The 22763-nt window shown below is 39.0% G+C and overlaps 1 protein-coding gene across 2 annotated transcripts in view; it reads right to left on the reverse strand.

The window, feature by feature from the left end:
- LOC130100056 (zinc finger protein 521) overlaps positions 1-22462 on the reverse strand; it is a 132983-nt gene extending 110521 nt beyond the window's left edge. Inside the window, exons 1-2 of one of the 2 annotated variants that reach the window (XM_056265624.1) lie at positions 22309-22462; positions 966-1124 (exon numbers count right to left, since the gene is read on the reverse strand). Coding sequence is in view for 1 of the 2 variants with exons in the window: in XM_056265623.1 (XP_056121598.1) it covers positions 966-1124; positions 21821-21860 (199 nt within the window). In the remaining variant the exon portion in view is untranslated. Of the gene's footprint in view, positions 1-965; positions 1125-21820; positions 21930-22308 lie in introns of those variants that run through there. The other variant, XM_056265623.1, reaches the window with a different exon arrangement.
- Between the last annotated feature and the right edge of the window lie 301 nt (positions 22463-22763).

The following is a 22763-nucleotide window of genomic DNA, read 5'->3' on the forward strand; positions in this document are numbered from 1 at the left end:
AAAAAAAAAATTCAACGTGCCTAATAATTCAGCACGCACTGTACTACCGACACTGTCACAACACAAAGTGGGTTGAAAATCGGCAAAGTTACACTTTAAGGTTTGCATGGCTTACAGTAAATCAGGCTTATTATGAAGCTTAATGACTGTGTTCAAGCCTTTTCTGCTGAATTTAATCTGTGAAAATTTTATAAAAATTGCGGCACGGCTGTAATATCAGACCCATCTGAAGCAAAAACGTATTTAATCATAAATAAACGTTCACAAATGACGACTACATTCTTCTTTTGGCCTCCACAGGGAACTCATTTAAACCCCCATCTCAAGTACTGGACAATTAAGACATATTTGTCAGAGACACAGGGATTTTTAATGAGGGGCTGCTCTGAAGTCACTGATCAAATACAGTAAAATCAATCATGTAGAAGTACTGACTTATAGAAACCTAATCTCCAACCTAGAGAAAAAGCCATAATAATGAAGCAAGGTCGGCTGCATCTGAACATGGCAGACACGCGTCAGACCCGAGTGTCATCTACACAACAGTGTTAGACTCAGTCATGTACACTTTCATGTTTTTTTTTTAATGGATCTACAACTAACGCCTACACATGGGCTCAATGCACAAATGTCAAGGTATTTCTCAATGAATCAGCATTCAAATTATAAAACAGAAAGATATGTTTAGCTTCACACAACACTGTTAGCTATTAGCTAGCAAAGTCAATGTTTCAAAGAAATTCTGACCATTTTAAAGCAAACTAGAGGCGATCTGAGTGCGGTCCACAATGCAGTTCACTTATAATGCACATTCTGGAGGAGCTTGTGCAATTAATTTGTACTTTTGTGCAGTTCCAAACATTTTTGTCTGTTATCCCTTTCTCTTAGCATTATTATTAGCTATCATTAGCGAGCCTAAAGTGATGGTGTGTCTAATTTAGAAATGTACTGTGGTCCTTGTTTACCTGTGAGGTGGCACTGAAGAGTCTTGTGTGGCGTGAGAGAGCTCAGGGGCTCGAACACCTGCTCTTCCTCCTCCTCTTCCTCCTCCTCGGGACAGATCCGGCTCCTCAGATGGCCATCTCCTTCATCCTTCGACTCAACCTCAGCAACAGCGTCTGGATCTGAGAGATCAAGCACACCAGAGACGGTCATCAATGGTGACCCCTAGCTTGAGATCCGTTCCCACATTAGACAAGCAGAGATTCTCAGAGATAATAGAGATCTTTTTGCTCAAGCAGTAATTGTATTGATAACTTGCATTACTTTGTTTTTGCTTTACTTTTGCTTTGCTTTACATTGATTTGTTTTTCAGGAGGACCAGTGTGGGAAATTAACACTTGCCGCCAGGCAATTGAAGGTAATTTGATCTTCCAGAAACACTGTGGCAGACAAATTGTCATGGATTGGCCTTTGACAACAACAATGCATTCTTGTTAAAGTATTGGACGTAATGTATTGAGGAAGAGGTGTTCACAAAGCTGGTGTTTGATAGCCTGGTTAAAACCAGACCATTCTCTGTTGTAAGTGAGTTATGGTCTGGCAAAGCGTCATAGACAAATCATTTCCAGAGGGGCGTCACCAACGGACGTCGCGGATAGACCTAAACCCAATCAGAGCGATGAAGGAGATGACGTATGCAGAGCGGCGGAGAAACATCTCGAGTGTTGTTCTTTGCTCGGTTTTTAACTAAAAGGAAACGTTCAAATCGCTTAAAACAGACGCGATAGCTGATTGGAACGAGTGATGTTCGTCGGCGGCATCCATCTTTGTAATGTAGGCTACAAAATCTGCTTCAAAATCCCAGCGCTGTCGTCATCGTGTAAAGCCCGCCCCAACGCTTCTGATTGGTGCCGCGATTTCGGCGGATTGGAAATGGGCTTGAATGAGCTCTTTGCCAGACTAACTTTCAGAGCAAATCTAAATTTGCCGGAAGTTGTCAGGGTTTTCCCAGGCTAGGTGTTTGATTGGCTGCCATTAGATTTAGGCTCTAAGAGCATGGTTGGAAATAAACTGCCGGACGTGGTCCCCAATTGAGTAGACCATATAGATCACTTAAGACGTAATGTACTATCAGCTGCAAAATAAACAAGAAGAGGTGATCAGGACCATGATGCGAATATCCCCGTTTCTCGACATTATTCTGTGATTACCTATTGCACTCAAGGAACTTCAATGTACCCATTTCAAGTAACTCACGGCTTTGTCTATAATGGAGAAACCACTGACTGTTCTCAGATGAACTTATGGGCTCCATTTTGTCCTCAGAGAACTGCTCATTTTAGAAAGATTGCCTGGCATGTGGGAATCTTAGGAACACAAATTGCAGTCTAGCGTCCGCCAGTAAATGGCTGCCAAACAGATTTGCCCGGTCACTTACAGCAGGTCGAACTTACTAGTTTTGATATGGAAGGAAAATAATGACAAATGTATTTGAAACAAACAAACAAAAAGCTTGAATAGCACTAATAAAAAAAGCTTGTATAGCAATAAAAAAAAAAATTTCTAACCTCCCAACTCAAAATTTTTCTATCTAAATTTTTCAATTGGCTCAAGTGAAATTCTGCAAAGTGTTAAAATTAAATTTAGAAATCAGTCACTAGTAGGGCTGTCAAATGATTAATCGCGATTAATCGCATCCAAAATAAAACTTTGTGTTTACATAATATATGTGTGTGTAGTGTGTATAATAATTTTGTATATATAAATACACACACATGCATGTATATATTTAAGAAATATTTGCATGTATATATTATATATATATTTATACATAATTAATATTATATATAAATATAAATATTTTATATATTAATAACACATTTTTCTTAAATATATACATGCATGTGTGTGTGTATTTATATATACAAAATAATTATACGCACTACACACACATATATTATGTAAACACAAACTTTTATTTTGGATGCGATTAATCGCGATTAATCGTTTGACAGCCCTAGTCACTAGAAAATTTTGAGTTGGGGAGGTTAGAAATTTGTTACAGTGCATTGCATTAACAGTGCTTGCATTTTTAGGGGCTGAAATTCAACATGGTTGTATATTTAAGCTGTGAATGTTTCAATTCAAAACATTTCACACACACTTTCATTATTAAAAATTCAGTAATCCTTATTCGCCTTCCAGACTTCACTTCCAAAAAATTCGGTCTATTTAAAAATACCTCCTATAATTTTCAATTTTCGGTCCATTTTATTTCACTCTGCAAATTCGCTTCCACAAATTCAGGGGTTCGACAGAAAATTCAACATTGCACATCGGGGAACTGCAGGAATAGCAGTAGAGTACCGATATATAATCTCCCCCTGCTGTAAGTCATCCTCACCAGCAGGAGGTGCAAGCGCGTGTTGACGAAGACTAAAGAGAGACAGTCATTCATCCACAAAAACTGATTTGCAGAAATTGAGTGAAAAGCGGTAAGTATATGCTACGATTATAATCGCCAGGATATATGTGGAAAAGCTGCGTTTACGTTTAATTCAACATCTTTATGGTTACTTTTCCCTTGTAGGCAATATGTATGCACTAGCGCAAAGGAGATTATAAAGTTACTTGTCGACAGTTGTCAAAGTCGCTAAATTAGCTTTTGGATCGCAGGATTTTTTCCGAGGATATGTAACCAACCGTTATGCTTTTTACATTTAAGGGAAAATTGCAGATAATATCCAGCGTGGTGTGTGTTTTGAAACCAGTGAAAATTAGAGGTTAGTGAAAAACTATTGAGGAAATGTTTTTAAATAATTAAACACCATGTGGTCAAAGTTAGTACTGCGGCTTTATGTAAGGTCACATGTATCATTATATTTGTAACAATTTACCAAAATCAAGCTCAAAATGAGTAAAGAGGTTTTTCACCAGCAAATGTCAGAGATGTGTGTTTTATCAGTCATTAACGGTAGCTGTGGGTGCTCAGTTTTTCCTGTCTTTTAATACATTTGGCCAAAATCTTATAATCTTATAACTTATGAAAGATGAAGTGCAGGATTTATTGGCGAATACTAGATGACAAATACCAGACTTATAGAAGAATCTCTTCTCTGCTCCTCAAACACATAAAACATTAGCCGTTACCAACGTTGTGTTTTTTGAGTAAAGAAAACGCTGTATTTATTCAAACAATAATTTAAGTTATATTTAAGTTCTTATCTAAAGTATAGGCAAAAATAATTTAAAACAAGTTTTCATAATGGTAAAAGTAGAATACCGATTCAGCTCAGAAAGAAGCGAAAGTTTTGTTTTGTTTAAGCCCTGATCTTCATTAGATTCAATGGTCCTTTTCTACTATTGGTTCCCAGATGTGACATTCTCCACCAGACCTGATACAACCAGAGTCTATTCTCCAAATATGTGGCATGATCTAATGGATCATGGTCTCAAAGCACAACTAAGAACAAAGTCGTCTCATGTTCTTGAGAGATGGCTTTTAATTTTGCATTTTTATGTTCTCGACAGCTGTTACCTACTCTAACCAACATCCAGACAGAGTGAGATTTGAAGGTTACAATTACTAAATAAAGGCCGGTATTTGTATTTGTTTATTACATAAAGCAATCATTTGGATTCTGCTTAATTTGGATTACAGCACAAGAATAAAATGGATTATTTTATTGTCATTTTATGCAGCGTTTGAGGTGTATTTTATGTTTTTTTTTTTGTTACAGTGTCCCACGGCAAACAAAATACGTGAAAAATAATGATTACAGAAATTCGATTTATTTGTAGATTTTAAAGGGTTTTCAAATTATGTAATGCTTTGAAACAACTTGGCACCAGAAGTCAACCGATTAGTCCCATGAATAAAATATTCATTTCCGCATCTGCAAAGTTGTTCATGTAAATGATTTACATTTTAGTTGGTGTCATCATTCTTCAATATTGTACGTTTTAGTGTGCAAGTGCATGCAAGTAAATGTGCACGTGGTGGAACCGTATTTTATGTAAAATACCTACAAATACCCATGTGATCACGTTGCATCATCAGACTAAGGAAGTTTATACTAGATAACAGTTCGAGCGCAAGCGATCCGTGATTGAACTCGCTGAGAGATGAGCTGCACCTATAGCTGTTATTTTAGGATTGAACATTAACAATCGTTGTGCAAGTGAATTCCCCAGAGATGCTGCCATGGATGTGCACTGCAGCGAGACGGATCAATAACCCAGCGTTTGAGGATCTGACCGCTCTCCTGGAATACACCCCAGCCGCCACACAAAGCACTGTAGAAAGAGAGCATTACTGAACAACTCAGGGAAACATCATCAAGTATTTAGACAATCTCCTTGGTTCTCCCTGTATAGCATGCCATAAAGTCTCAGTCTGTTTCTAAAAGCACAGTCCTGCCACTCTTCTGTCGACAGTCTAACAAACAAGCGACCCCGCAGCAGAGCATCACATGACATCTTTCCAAGAAAATATAAAATGCAAATATATATTCCTGAGAAATTGGTCCCTCTATGTGTGAACAGACAGATCTTGAAAAGTGCAGGCAGCTTTATCAATACAGCAAATGCCATGAATTGAAGTGATTTCTCCTTTCTCTCCTTTCTCTAATTCCTCCAGCAGCACAAGTTTATTCTGTATATCGATCTTCTTTCTCTGAACTGTCGTAGCTCTCACACACACACACACACACACACACTCTAATGCACTCCTCGACTAATATTCTCCTCCAAAGAATAGCAAGGGCCAGAGCTGTAAAAAATACAGTTTTATAAGAGTAAGAGAGAGACAGCGAGAGAAATGGTTGTGATGAGACGGCTGAACACACTGATCCCAGCAACACAACACACAGCAGTGTTACTGTAGAGATAATACACTCATATTCTGCTGCTTATTGCACATTATACCCAGACTTTGCATTTCTCCTCAGTCAGCTCAATGGCATCTGGTGCCGCTCCAGAGGACTTGTTCTCCCAATGCTAGGATGACTGGAGGAAATTACTTTTCACACTATTGTTTTTTATATGTAAGTTTCCACAGATGACATGAACAACATCCACTGCTCGACTGTCACGTATATAATAAAGCATGTGACCTGATGGAGCAGAATCAGGTCATGGATTAGTACGATATTGCACAGCAACTGAACATTAATGAATACTTTTTGTGAGAAGAATGGCGTACTTTACTTTTCTATCCATAATTTATCTGTTTTGTTCATTTATGAAGACACATAATACTGTGTAGAGCCAGTTAATAACGCTGCCGTCTCCCTCCGTAATTTGCTTCTGTTGGTTTCCAGGGAAAACACGGCATAACAGAAAGTTTCACACATCAGGACAGCAATAATAACATAACTATTTTTAAAGTCAGCATGAAACGAAAGTTGTGTTAGTCTTTTCTTCTCTATTGTGATGTATTTCTGAGTAAAATGTAGGGAGGGGCTTGATTATGACATGGGAATTGATTGGATGGTTGTGGTTTGCTATTGGCTGATCTCACGTGATTGACAGGTTAAAGCCCCGCCCTCATCATCAGAGAAGAGAAGAGATGCTGCAAGAGGAAGTTATTCTGATTCAAGATTACCAGGAACATGAATTTAACTAAATGTTTGTGCATGGATAAATCTTTTAGAATCAACACTGCAATATTTCATAAAATCGAGAAATGTCCAATTAGATTTCATGGTGACTTTAAACTTACGTAAGTGCGTGCGCACTATCCATGTTAAACTGTACCAACATACATACTGTGTATACACATCTCCAGAGAGGATGACACATTAAAAAGCATGTCATTAAGGGAAACTTTGATTTAATTTTTTGATTTCGAAACCAAAAATATAATTAATCTACAATTCTAATAGCTTAAGCCCAAAGTTATTTATTTCTGTAAATTTCTCCTTTTTTGTTGACACTTACAGTTCTGCTCATAAGTTTATATATATGCACATTGCCTTAATTTTAACAAACTTACAGGGATCACAATGGCAACACTATGCATTAAGAGCTAGGGGGTGTAAACTTTTGCAACATTTGTTGATTTGTGTAAATTCAGTTATTATTTTGTCTTGTGGACAACACAGTATGTAAACATCTGTGAAACCGCTTATTCGGGACAGTACTAGCATGAAATTTGTATGATCCCTCTTATTTCGTTTAAATTATTAGCATGCATTTTCTGCTAGGGGCATGTAAACGTGTCTTCTAAAATCTCTCGGATGAGAGTGAATATTTGAAAGAAACAACTCTCAAACATGAAATATCAGACGCCTTCATCATCCGTTGTACTGTATTTATGTCTTCACACCAGCGCTACATGGCTAACATCGCTAACGGGCGACAGGCTCCAGGTACCATCATCCATATGAGCTTTAAAATAAACACACATGAGAGCTGACCTTTGCATGAGACAAATGAAGCAGCAGATCCGCTGGACTCAGTCATGACCTGAATACTGCTCAGCGCCGCTGAACGCCACACACATGACAGGAGGCATTCGTCTACTCAAGCACCACACCTCACATCCATATGCCAGCGCACAGAGCTCTGCTGCACCGCCATGTGCAGGCCAGATTCACAAATACATTATCCATCTGGGCTGGCTCTCACAGCACACATATACAAAGACAAAATAAGAGCATTAAGCCACAACGTGTCCTCATAATGGATATTTGAAAAGTGATGGTGATCTCTGGGAGACATTTATAAGAGTGCTGGCATCTTATATCTAAACTTTATGAGCTATAGTTAAATTCATTGCATTAAAATTCAGTAAAATGCTGATACATTTAACAACTGCTGCTGCTAGCTTCATTCTCGGATTTTCAACTGAAAAGGTCAATTAGCTGAAAAAACACGCGGATACACACTTCAAAAAACTCTTGAAGTGTAAATGTCAGTTAAGTTGTTAAAAATAATCAAACAGAACTAATAAGAAAGGAAAAGACATCTATCCAATGTAATCTAAAGTGAGTGTACTTAGAACATTACAGTGCTTTTTTGTCTATTGCTTCCAATTAGTTTTCTTCTTCATTTTCTTATTTACGGTTTAATTGTCTTTTTTTGAAGCAAAGTGTATTTAATAGAAAAATGTTAAAAGGCTCTTTATAATTATTAATAGTTACAAAGTTAAATGGAGTGTGTTTAACAGCAAATACATTTTTGCTGTGGTATCGGAATAGGTATTATTAATTTTCACTGTAATTGGTACAATACAAACTACTGAAATTTGGTAGAGACGGCTATATGGAACACATTCACTCTAATCTGGTTTTTGGTTTAAGATAAATAATATGCAAACTGGGATAAAGAGAGATCTTTGAGGAATAAATTAATTTACTCCACACTCAAGAAGCTACACTTGAACATTCACTTCTAGGCTTAAGAGATATAACCACTTATACAACACTTCAAATCGCTGTTCTCGCCATCTCCAAAAAAGTCAAGCCAATGTTGATTCTTGTTTTATTACGAGCTGTGTCACATTTCTCTTTTCGCCAGCAGACTCTCCTCTGTTTGGAGTTTGTTTAAGCCTAAAAAGGGAAAAACCATAAAGCGACAATGGGACATTTATTTATCTGCAGGATAGAAGCCCTACAGACCCGAGTTTGGACACCCATGATCTAGAATGTGAGAGAAACGCTATATAAATGCTTTACCATAATGGTAATTAAAAAAGTCACGTTTCTTGACCTTAAACAACCATACAGCAACAATGGAGTGTGTGTTATCTGCATTCCAGAATCCAGAATCGGTCTGTCTTCGCCGGCCAAAGGTGGTCAGCGCAGACCACAACGATCTGCCCAGGTCTGTCGGTCCTGGGCGAGCCCCATTCAATTGTGTCCCAGATCTTGTCGTAGCGAGTTGCGCCATCGTGTTGCAGGGCGTCCGCGTGGCCGCTGTATGTCGATCGGCAACCAGACGGTGACTTTGCGCGTCCATCTTTCGTACGTCCGCCGCATCAGGTGCCCGGCCCAGCGCTTCTTGGCCTTGTTGGCCAGGTCCACCGCGTCGGCCACCCTGGTCATGGCCCGCAGCTGCTCGTTGCGGACGTGGCCGATCTGTTTAACCCCGATCATGCGGCGCTCGATTGTGCGTTCAGTCGCGGCCAGCTTTTGCCGGTCGGCCGCCGTCGTTGTCCAGGTCTCGGCCCCGTAGAGCATGGCCGGCAGGACGGTGCTGTTGAATAGGGCGGCCCTGATGTCCGGGTCAAAAGCTCTGTTGGTGGCCGTCTGCAATTGAGCCAAAGCTGACCCAGGCGGCTCGGCGTCGTCGTGCCAGTTCTCGACCAATCTTGTGGTCGGTGGTCAGCTCCTGGCCCAAGTAGATATAGCTATCGACTTGCTGGAGCTGGTGCTGGCCGACATGAAGGGTGGCCGACATGACGGCCACCTGGTCGTTGCGCATCCACTTGGTTTTGACCAGATTGATTTTGAGGCCGAACCGAGCGCCAGCCTGGTTGAGCTGGTCGAGCCGCTGCTGTACATCGACCGCCGAACAGCCTATCAGCACGATGTCATCGGCAAAGCGCAGGTGATTGAGCCAGCGGCCGTTGATCTTGATGCCGACCTCGTTCCAGTTGAGCTGCCGGAAAATTTGCTCGAGGCAGGCGGTGAAGAGCTTGGGCGAGATGGTGTCGCCCTGCTTGACCCCGCGGCCGACCTCGATGTTAAGCGGCCGGTCGAACAGGGTGATGGTGGTGTTCAGCTCCTGCAGCAGGGCAATGTGCTCGTCACCGATGCCTTGTTGTTGGAGGGCGAGCAGCACGGCGTTGATCTCGACCGAGTCGAAGGCCTTCTCGTAGTCGACGAAGGCCAGGACCAGCGGCATCTTATACTCCCTGGCCCGCTCGAGCAGCTGATTCAGTATCTGCATTATTAGCATTTAAAACGGCACAATTCTTACACATTGATTTTTTTTATTGTAACCAGCAATTGGGTTTCTGACTATTTGGCCTTAAACGGAGCCATGTAGTTTCCTTATATTGCTTTGTGGTGTTACGGAAGCTCTCCGACGGTTCAGCACGCCGCTTACCTTTACATCAGCTGAGTTAGATCTTTTAAATCTCGCTTTTATTCTACTTTTCTACTTTATATCAAACCTCCATCTGTATGTAAATCACTCACCACACAGATTTTTACAAATACACAGTTTTCAATGCTGAAAGAACAGAATAAAGCATTACCATTTAAAATAGCAGACTGCCTGTGGCTCTGTTGCTCTTCTGTCACAGAGAATGAGAATTCGACTGTTAGCTGATGTCCTTTAAGGCCCATAGCAGAAAGCAGAAAAATCCATATTTGTTGACCATTAATATTGATGAGGATGCAAAACCTCTCTGGTGCCTCCCCAATGTCTATGATCGTTACAGTATTTTGGTTTGATATGATTTCTAAAAACAATCCTTACATTTTCTTTGTACAAATGGCAACTTTCCAGCGAATATGTAAGCTACACTGAAAGACCTAAACCAATGCCAATAAAGTGCTTTTTACAGGTACCAATGTCTTCCATCCACAGAGCTTGTGCTGCAAAATGTGTCTGCCACTTCATTACGGCCTCATTCTCTACCCATTAAACAGAAAATGTTCCTCCTGTATGCCAGGTGTACAGAACTAAATGGATTTTATGAGCACGAGGAGAACAAAGACTCCCACCTGCTTCATGAGAAATGAAGCTTTCTGCGAGGAGACTTCAGCTCTACCCCTGCGGTCTCCATTATACCTCCACTATCTGCACTTTCATTCCCTGGCACAGAGGAACGGGACGCCTGACGGGACCTCCCCGCTGCTCGCTGGCACTGACCGACAGTGCAGAACAAAAAGTCCTCCATTACACACAATAGAAAGCAAAAGGAAGGCTTTCTGGTCAAGCGCAAAGATGCGTCGAACATCAGCCAAATGATCCAAAACCAAGATCATCTAAATGCAAAAATATAAGTTAACCGAGTTGCTTGCCATTTAGCAGATATCGATGAAAAGCAGCACCAGTCGGTCTTCCTGTGGAGTTATACTGACGAGTCTGGCAGTGTATTTCAGACTGACAGACTGGAGAGCTGATGGAATTATATCTTTGGCTCAGTCTTATTTCAAACTACCTTTTCATCCCAGAGCTTCAAGTATTAAAGGCAGGGTATAGGCGATTTGTTCCAGAAACTGTTTTGTTATGCTGGGTCAAAGTCTCTTCGCATCCTGAGAGCAATCACTAAGTTAAGTGGTCTAAAAGTATTTATATGTGTAGATATATTGTCTGTGGAAGGTTTAGGACCATAAAATATTCATCCAGTCATTGCATACGAATGCAACGATACGATCCCTACCTGCCTGTCGATATGTATTTCCATAATCACACATCATGAGCGCGATTCATGCTATGAATTAGACAGACGTTAGTCACAGAGTACCGCAAACGAAACAGCAGCCGCCTTTTAGAGTTCCTCCTCACCCAAAACAACCAGCTTATGCTGCTTTCACGACTGAACTACTGCAATCTGGAAGAGATGGAAACCCGTGACGTTATACTCACAGCGGTTTGTGACTCGGATTTATACTCGGATCTATGTCCACACTATCAACGCTGAAATGAATCTGCAGCAGTCAGGTGGTACAGGTCACTGCTCTTTACGTTGTTTGTTCAGTATGATTGTAATGTTATGTGCTTTGAGAAATGAGGTAGTTCAACGCCGTCTCTCGTCTCGGGACTCTTTGCAGACTCTACTGTACACGTTTTGGAGGCGCTCTGAAGGGATGGTGGGATCTTATTCTGTCAAAGCTAGCTTGCTATTGCTAGCCTCTCCGAAAATTGCATACCTTACTTGTAAGTGTCTTTCTTAATCTAGCTTTTAAAGAAAGCAGTGTCACATTTAAAGGCAACTAAAAGGTACATTTTGGCAGAAAAAAAAAAAAAACTGCATGTGTTTTGCGGAAGAACATTGTTTTGGTTGTGCTTTGGCTCTGCGTGACTGTGAGGATGAATATGGTTCTTTCTCATAACTAAAAAAAGAGAGACTATCCTACTGCTCATAAAACATTGACTACTAGGCTTAAAAAGCATCTCAAGCTGACAAGCTGAAGACAGCACTGTAGCTTTACCCATTAATAGACACGGTCAGGGTTTGAAATTAACTTTTTCACTCACCGGCCATTTAGAACTTCTACTAGCCAAAAAAGAAAGAAAAAAGAAATTAACCAGATTAACTATGTCACAGCTTGCATATATATATATGGAAAGAAGCGTAAATGGATGGAGAAGCATAGGTTACTGTAAAGCTACGTCTTAGTTTTGCTTATCTTGGCGAAAGCCGAGTACAAATCAGCATGAAGTTTTAACATCTACTCTCGTGTAATGGAAATCATTATAAAGATATAGATAGATTTTATTTCATAAAGTTTGGGATTTCATTCATTCATTTCTTGTTTAATCAAAATCCTGTCATCCAGCCATCTCCAGCTTCCTCTTTCATCCTCATCACCAAAACTATGTTTAAGGTGGACAAATCAATACAGTACAAAGAACACCCAAAGAAATGTTAACCAAATGTTAGTCTTTTCTGTTAACCAAATGCTTTTTAATCTCCGCTATTGCTTTAATGCAAATGAAGAAGTGCGCTGTTATTTGTTGTGTAGTGACGGCCATGTTCAAGTAACCCAGATATGCTCAGATTCTGCACAATACGCTGTATTTAATAGACCACGATGACTCACGAGTTCAGTATTTGGCTTACACGGACTTCCCCAGCAAAGTGAGTAAACATAGTAACACGCCAAATTGGTTCGTGATTTGACAGCGTTACTCGCCACAGTTGATTTTTACCCGCATTTGGCGGGTGTTAATTTCAAACCCTGGACACGGTACCAGGGCTGCCAACTCTCACGCATTCACCGTGAGACTCACGCAATTGAGCCAATTCTCACGCTCTCACGCCACACCCCCGATTTCTCACGCTGAAGTGTCAACCCGGTCGGTCAAATGCCTGAAAGATAAGTTTATCTATAGATCTACCAGTTGAGCCATTCGTGATCGACTAGTTTTACCGCAAATTAGTTCAAATATCCTGTAATCTATAGCGAGCGAGCGTGCATGCGAGACAGATGTGTTGAGCTCTTAACTGCGCGCTCCTAATCGCGCACGCGCACGGCGGCAGAGAGGTGATTAAGCGAGCTTGCGTGTCTTTCGCAACACAACCCAGTGGACAGTTACACTGTATTGATACAGTTGAGAAATAATAATATTTTTACAGTTTTCAACAATAATTGGCATTGTTGAACCCTTGCTCTTATTATATTTCTGATTTCTCAGTTTTGTCATTATTTTAGCAAATAATTTATTTTATATGTTTTGAGACAGTTTGTTTGAAGAAGTTTTAAAGAGTTAGTAAAAGAGTAAAGTAAAAGTTAAAACTTTTTTATTTAAGTAGGCATCTATTGTTTATTAAGTAGGCCTATTTATTTTGTATTGATACATAACCTTACTGTATTCATTCATAATGTATCATTATTGCGTGACATTTGTGTCAATAATCGTCAAGCACAGGGGACTTCGCGTAGTGGGAGGGGCCCCCCAAATCAAATTCTGCTTAGGGCCCCCAAAAGGCTCGGACCGGCTCTGGAGACCAGACAGACAGTGTGAGTTTTTTGTGAAAATTGTGAGGGAAATACACAATTTATTCCCATAAACTGTGTAGTCAGCCGTTCTCCCTCCCATCTGCACCGTGTGAATTGTGAACGCAGGCAGGTCAGTGAGTTACAGGGCGCTCCTTGTCTCCATCCAGTTTAGGCTGGTAATAGGCCTGTTATATAGTTTAGAATTAAGTTAGCAATATAGAGTTGTTTGTTTTGTAGCACTGAGCAGTTATTTTACATAACTTTATCATAAAAACAGTACAAAAGCATTTCCAGATGACAAATATGGACATGCCTAGTAGTTAATGTTAATTATTGTTTTCTAAGAACAGAATGTCAATTAAAATGTTAAATGTAAAATTAAATGTAATGTAAATCTCCCAAGAAATTCTGTACAGATACCAAATACTTTGACAATCAATATATATTTAATACACTTCTGCTAATGCAAGGATTTAGTGTTTGTATCTTTCCCCACACCAAGCCACGCCCCTCAATAAGCCCCTCCCCCATAACCCAAGCCCCGCCCCCCAAAATCTCACACTAAGCTGAACTCAAAAGTTGGCAGCCCTGCGGTACTTCCTTGAAAATAAATTCCAGCACAGCGCAACATTAACCAATGAAATAACTCTTCACAATAGATAATGCTTTACAATCAACTCTGTTAAAGAGATACATATAGCAATGTATCTGTTCAATAAAACACCTTACTCGCCGGTTGAGGAATAAAAACACCATCATCTCCGCATCGCTTTTACAACATTTCAATTCTCTCCATCTCTGAAAAGCTGAGCTAATGTTGATTCTTGTTTTATTACGAGCTCTGTCTCATTCTCTTTTCTCCAGCAGACTCTCCTCTGTTCGGCGTTCGGGTGATTCTCCGGAGGTTGGAGATTTAGCGGCTCCACGTCAACCTTCCTCACTCATTCTGACACCTAACCTCTGCTATACATAGTGAACCTCTGTCAGTTACATAGGCCGTTTCTCAATATGCGTTCTTGTCTGTACTTGTAGACTTGTGAAACGTCATCAGTCATTGTTCCAATTCAGAGTTCACATCTAGCCAGTTCAAATCCCCGGATGTGTTCTTGAGCCGCCCCTTTTCCCAAGGATGCATCGAGAGGTGACGTGTGCGGACTTGAGACAGCCAGGTATCCCAGAATGCATCTCGCACCAACCAGCAAGCGTCAATAGCAGATTAGAAAACCCGCGTAATTTAAAAATGCTACAGTTATTGTGTCACGAAATGTAATTCTAAGAGTGTTTCAGGCGAGAGTGTCGTTTTTTAAAGCTCAAATCTTTAGTTTATTTATAAAGAGAGCGCTTATTTGAAAATATGATCTGACGGGTTCGGAGTTGTGAGACCCAGGCGATCACCGGGCGCTCAGTGCTCGTCTACCCCGCCTGGAACAGCCGTACCTTGGCTAGTGCTTCTGACGTTTGTCGCTGGCTCGGATGTCTCTAGTTTAGTGGTTAAACATGAGATATAATTCGTCTTGTGTATATCTAACGGGCGATTTTTTGTCTCATTAATCTATCATTTGTTCCCTGGTGAAACGTTTTGGCTGAGGGCAAAGTGAAGTTTCATAATTGTATATATTTAGTCTATTTAACTTTAACATTGTAGCCTAGAGAGTTGACTTATGTTAAAAATCGTTTGCTTTATTTCTTATTGTATAGCTTTTTATACCTTTAGGCTACTTATACTTTTATAATGGCTATTATTGATCATTAAAACTGACATTTAACAAAAAGGGTTGTCTCATTTTATTTTATATATTTATTTTATTATTGCCTACATTATCTTCACTGTATGTACATATATAATAAAATAAAATGACACAACCCTGTCTCTTTTTGCTAAATGTCAGTTTTAATGATCAATATTAAAATGTTATTTTTTATGTATCATATTTTTTAAATGGAAACAAATAGAGTCAGGGTTGTGTTTTATATTTTGTGTTGTTTTAAATATATGCAGTGAAGATAATCAATTGCGTTGCCTGAACCACTTTTGTGAGGCCATTAATATGTTTAAGATATTTTTTAAATGAAAATGAAAAGAGGCAGAGTGGTGTTTTATAACATCAACTCCTCGGGAGTTCGTTCTCCTGAGTCGAACTTGTCAAGTCCGAACTACTCCGAAGTTTGCGTACTTGGTATTGAGAAACGACCATAGTGTACCTTTAAAATGTTAATTTCACCTAAATGTGAACACTGTTTTATCCATGTAAGAAAGTGAGGAATTACTCCTTTCTGCCCAGACTGTGACAAAACCTTCTAGACCTGACCCATGTAAACCCAGCAGCACAAACTGTATTATAAATCCAGCAGTTTATCATTACTTCTAGATGAGGCATTTATTTTCTGACACCGACTCTTCACATGCCTAATACCTGCCAGCTTTCAATCTACATATTTCCCAAGTAAACTTTGGGATATTGCACGAAAATGCAGTGTAAAACCATAAGTAATTGTTAATTTGTACTAGAATACATTTTTAAAATAATAATCTCCACTTATAGACATATTGGCTACGGTCAGTTTTGGGGGTTTACAACATTTACTACCAGAGTCTTGAAATGTCCTGTTCAAACAGCAAATTACAGTAGCGTCTCGAATACCGTCTGTATGAATGTGTAACAGGAGTCAAGCCTGTGTGCTCTTACTAGTAACCGTAGCAACAGTGACCAAAGTCATATCAGAGATGATGATGACGTCTATACAACTTAAATCGTATCACTTTTGACACGACAAGAGTCAAATCGAGCTGCGACTTCATCCGAAACCTCCTGAAAATGTACAGGTGTGTGTTCGGTTATAGAATGCGGTTCACTCCCGTAAATAACTGAACTGTGTGTGAACATCACTGTATTAAAGGAGAACTCCGGCGCAAAATGAACCTTTGGTCTAATTACACATTGTTACCTAGTCAACCGTTAGCTGAGATTTGTTTTCATGATTATCGAATGTAGATAGTTTTATCTCTAAAAACAGTTTAGCCTATAAAGCTAGTATAACGCTAGTATATTGGGCATCGAGTAATGACAAATAAAAATCGCTTGTTAATACCACTAACAAGGCTCAAAATAGCCCCACACTAGCACGGTAGCATAATGAGGGTCCCTACCTTCAAACCGAAGCATTGAGAACTTTGTCAGTGTCCAGACAGTTTAATAAGAAGATATTTTATACATACAGTCAACTTCGCGTATACAGACAGGAGCCATCTTCCAGCCATCTTTGAAAAACAGTCTCTACCAGTCGATCTACGAACGCCGATCGAAGTGCGCTGGTGAGATGTGAACGAGCTATAAGTTGTGATAAGGTGAGCGCGAACAGCAGGCTTGGATCGGCGTTCGTAGATCGACTGGTAGAGACTGTTTTTCAAAGATGGCTCCTGTCTGTATACGCGAAGTTGACTGTATGTATTAAATATCTTCTTATTAAACTGTCTGGACACTGACAAAGTTCTCAATGCTTCGGTTTGAAGGTAGGGACCCTCATTATGCTACCGTGTTAGTGTGGGGCTATTTTCAGCCTTGTTAGTGGTATTAACAAGCGATTTTTATTTGTCATTACTCGATGCCCAATATACTAGCGTTATACTAGCTTTATAGGCTAAACTGTTTTTAGAGATAAAACTATTTACATTCGATAATCATGAAAACAAATCTCAGATAACGGTTGACTAGGTACCAATGTGTAATTAGACCAAAGGTTCATTTTGCGCCGGAGTTCTCCTTTAAGGACTCACATACAAGACCGTATTTTGCTGCTGTGTAAACGTGGTCATTGTTTGTCCTGCACTTTTTGATGTACTCCAGGTAGCCTTTAAGATATTGTGCAATAATTATTCTATAGTAGTTTGGCATTCTTATGTTCTACCACAAAAGCATTAGGGAAAGTATTTGAAGAATTCTATACATTTTTCAAAAATTGACTTTGTGAACAAAACTTTTTTCAAATATCAATAAGCAGTGAAGCAGCCAGTCGTATTAAAATATTTTATCTAAGAAATAATAATAAATGATTACACCAAATTTCTTATGTTTTCTTGACAAGAATTTTCTTCAAATAGTTATTTTTTTATGATTTTAGGACAGATATTTTTGATTTGTGATGTATTCAAGTCATTGTGTGTGTGAATTACATTTTTACAGTATTTCTGAATATATTAGGAGATACTGACTCAACTGCTTCTATACTTACTTCATACTTACAACATACTTCTATAAGACTGTGGGGTGAATTCTTTTGATAAAGAAAATAAAATGAGCATTTGCATGAAATTAAAAGAGTCTTCTTGACAAAGTACTGTTCTTAAAATTTATATGATCCATAAACGTGTATGATTTATTTTCATTGAAGGGAGAAAAAAATACTTCAATATCTTAATCTCATAGTATACATTTTTTAGGTTTATAGATGTGTGAGGACAGTCATCGTCGTTTAAAGTTATGAAGTAAAATGTGATCATATTTTCCATATTATATTTTAGACTGGAAAAGACCATTGAAGTTAAGCAGAAAGTCATTACTCTTAAGACACAACAAGGACAGTGATACCACCGTTTAATGACTTTTAAACTTCCTAATGATAATCAAGTTAATGAGCGCTTCATCACGGACCACTAACAGTAAAACTACATCTATGAACATTCGCTATGTTTGTCAACTAGAACGCCTTCAATACCATTGGCTGTTGTATTATCCAATGGCAAAGAAATGAAATGTACACACAAAAGTTTCTGCTTAATCTATAACCTGATTTTATATCACATATCATAAGACAAAAAAAAAAAAAATTATGCACAGTTGTAATATAATTATACTATGGTCTGTCTGAATACTCGATTCTGATTGGCTGGAAGGGGTTGGTTTAAACCATGTAATTCACAGGTAGTTCTAGTCAGTTTAATCACTGTTCACACACACACATCACTTGATGGTAGATTGTGCTGTGCACACAAAGAAACATATTATTAATAAATTAGCTTTGTTACTGAATTCCTAGATCATATTTCTCAGCAACGAGGGGGTAATGGCTGTTTTTGAAGTAATTAAACTCACAGCTTCAATGCTAGTAGAGAGAGACGCTGCACAGACGCAGGTAATTCACACATGCATCTCACTCTTTCTCCATAAATGATTTAAATAAACTTTATAACTCAAATAAAAGTAATCTTAGCGCACTATACTTGTCTCTCCGCCAGATTTAAAGGGTACAGAATGTGAGATATCACGAGTCAAAGCTGACAAAAATAACTTTTCAATATAAAAGTCACATTTTGCACTGCAAACATCAACGCCAGCTTTAACTTGTCAGTGTTGGCCAGTAATCATGGTATAACCAGGATAATCCACGGCTAGCTGTGCATTACACGACTTTAATGCACTTTGCGTCAGGTGGTTGTTTCTAAGACCGTGTAATGCACACCTAGCCGTGGATTATCCCTTGTGTATACAATGCATGCATAAAATAATGTATTATTAAGACATGGCCATGTACAACATTTATCAGCCAGAAAGCTATTGATCAGTAATCGAATACAGTCAAAATATTTGCATGAAAAATTGTAGAGCTGGTATTTTATATAAAATGCTCCTCAAAAAGCATCCAGCTAATGTACAGAAATAAAGGCACTCTCGTTTATGGCCATCAGGAGAGCTGTCCCACACACACTGACAATCTACAGTAGCACAGAGAACACTGCAAAACACAGCGGGAGAGTGTGTGTGTGTGTGTGTGTGTGTGTGTGTGTGTGTGTGTGTAATGCAGATGGGCAGCTCTGAGTAAATGTCAGCATGAGAGGAGAAAGTGTTTGCATACGAGCGGATGATGTATGTCTTTGGCCTGTGGACATGATGTATTCCCTTAAGCAATAACGCTGTCACCCTTGTTCAGCACATTATATATTAAAATGGCCTTTTGCACAAAAAAAAAAATAATTGTATATATGAATTCTCTTCCCCAAGATCAAACACACAACTCATACGCATTTAATCCACCTTCAGTCTCCATGACAGAAGATTTCACACTCAGTGCCCACTGACTTCCATCACACACACACACACACACACTTCACTCATCAGTGCCAGAGCGTTTACAATGTGAACAGTGTAAGTAAGAAGACTGTATGTGTTTCTTTCCAGCTCAAACACCAGAGCATGGCTCTACAACACCAACACACTGCCTGAAACTACCAAGAAATTAATGTATTGATAAAATGTAGATGTTGAAAATGCAACGTTGTTTAGGATAAAAATGCTAAATGTGTGTGTATAGTTGCAAAAATCAACTGAATTCAAGTAGCTAATATTCATCAGAATTCATCACTTTATATTATGTCTTTAACTACTATATGTACTAACATTTAAATTAATCATTTGATACAATGCACTTATTGTGTACATACATGATTTTACATTGTATATTAAAAAAACAGCATGTAATTCCAGCTGTACTATACCAATATACAAGGCCCCACTTAATATTAGGTGTCTTTAACTAGTTACATAGAAATATCGAGTACAGTGAGGGTGTTACAGTGAGCAGTGCTGTTACTGAGGAGCACACGACTCGGGTTAGCACAGGGTTAATGGCATGAGTAGAGTTAAGGGGAGCAGTATATTGACAGTGTAATTATAGATGAAATGAATTACAGCTGTAGTTAGTTACAGAAGTAGATGCATTTACAGCTTAAAAAACATGTAAAATAGTTTTGTATAAAATTATTAGGTAACACTTTAATTTACAGTGTCATTGGTACACACGTTGCATGTACTTACTGCAGTAATAACTACAAATTATACAAAATTACATGCAACTAAACCTCAACCAAACCCTAAGTACATGTAGTTAAATATTATTACTCAGTACTTAAATGTATAAATACTGTAATATAGACACTTATAAATAAAGTGTAACCAATTATCATTAACTGTAAGCGGGGTAAGATGAGGGAAGAGTCCCCCTTAAGAACAATGTGCATTTGCTTTTAAATCGACTATTTACATTTAAATTGTTTTGGCAATTCAGTTGAAAAACTGAACCTAACCGATGACAGACAAAGCAGAATCCAGGTCAGAGATTCATCTTTAAAGGTACATTTATTCTATGACTATACAAGGATGTGAATACATACATGCTTAATTAATAGCATCACTGTTCATTCAAATGGATTGATTTCACTCGATGAGCCTATAGGTTTGAATGAATAGCAAAGATGAAATGTGCATCTAAATCATGGAATTATTCAAGAATAACCCCATGAATTACAATAAGTTCACAATTAAATATAATAACACTAGTAACAAGTAACTCGGGGCCTTCTGTTTTGCCAATAATAATAAAAAGATACTCCACAAATCCCTCATTAACAAATAGACAGTAAACTTTGATATTCAACTTAGATCACCATTTCCCAGAGACTATCTTATGTTACCTCATCTTACCCTAGTAGTTAAAGAAACTTGATATAAAGTGGTTCCAAGCATAATGTACCAGCAAGTTTGTTTCTGACTCGTTTGGGGAATTAAACAGCATTACTTTAAAGTGCTTATTCAAAATGCCAAAATAATTTAATAAAACCGAATACCTATCTGAAATAACAGAGAAATAGGCTATATGACATAACTATTCTTAAAATAAATCAATAAATCAATAACAATATTAATAAATGATTTAATTAAAAAAATCCTGATTCACCCCATTGTGTGTGATTTTGTTTGCAAGCATAAGTTATTAAATCCATTGCGACATATAAGGAATATCATCATTGGTAAAGTATTAGTAGCCTAATAATCAAGTCCATGTTGTAATGGTCAAACGATTATCGTAATATTTATCCTACTGGTAATCGCCCACTTTCATGGTAAGCTCCAGTCACGTGATGCGTCACTCCAAACTTGCGTGCCAATTTAACGTCCATATCGTATATCATCACTTACTGTACACCACATATGCAATAAATCATAAAACACAGAGCAGAATGGCATTCTACTTTCATTCTGACCTTTGTAAATAGCCACTCAGGTACATTAAGTAGTTCATAACGCAAACCTTTGGCTTATAGTTGTTCGTGAATCTCGCGCATTGAATCGTTTGCGTTCACGCGCGCTGCCTGTGGAAATAACGGCGTTGTATAGCCTAACACATGCATATACCGTGGGAAGATGTTTGACATCCTATTTTCCTTTCTCGAAAGCCCGTTATACAGGAGGAGGATCACTTACCTTTCAGAGCTCTTGGTTTGGCTTGTTTGCGACGCGACATCCTACAGAAACCCGCTGAAGATCACACATCTAGAGCTATATCTCCAATATGATCATAAAGCTCATTCAGTCTAACACCAGATTACACTGCACACTGAGGTAAAATCACAGGTCAATTCCTGTTAGCCTATCTGTTCAAACAGCTGAAGAGTTAAAATGTCATATCCATCTCTACTAATATCATATGCTTTATTGTATCTGTTATAAGTGCGCACGACAGACCTCAAACGCGGTGTAAATGATCGGGGGGAAAAAACTAAAAAAGCGAAAAACGAGTAAAAGAAATAATTATTTCCTCACAATGGCACGAACTAAAGACTAATTGACGCTGTCAAATTTCTCATTTCATCTGAGAATCAGAACTGAGTCTGTTTTTTGTTTTGTTTTTAAATAAAAAAAAGAGAGAGAGAGTCAGAGAGGAACATGCGAGCTCCCTCCTCATCACCAACCTGCGAGGTCTCGCTCTGCGCTGTCGCTCCGGTAGTCCACATAATAATGGAAAATGGAAGCGAGGCCCCCAAAGCCATGAGGACGGCTCCAGAGGGGGCCCCATCCCCGCGGGGACGCGCCCTGTGCGTAATCACGGAGGAAATCATTGTCAGCCTGCTGCTCTCAAACACTGACAGAGAGGCATGATTAAAATCCGCGGGACGTCGGCAAGATCTGGCGTCTGGATCCCGGAGTCGCTGGATCCGGAGCCCTGGACTTCTGTCGCGTCTTATGAAGGCGGATTGGTCCCCCTTCTGGTAGACAAGGCTCAATAGACGTGGCTCTGTGAGAAAAGTAGCCTACATTATAGCCATTCAAATACATAACCATTGTACATATTTCAGCTGAATATTACATTTCAAATCGAATATTAAAGGGTTGTCCCTCCTCCCAATGGAGTAGTAGTAGTAGTTTA

This window comes from Rhinichthys klamathensis, unplaced genomic scaffold (assembly GCF_029890125.1).
Source record: "Rhinichthys klamathensis goyatoka isolate OS25496 unplaced genomic scaffold, OSU_Roscu_1.1 h1tg000011l_1, whole genome shotgun sequence".
Lineage (NCBI taxonomy): Eukaryota > Metazoa > Chordata > Actinopteri > Cypriniformes > Leuciscidae > Rhinichthys > Rhinichthys klamathensis.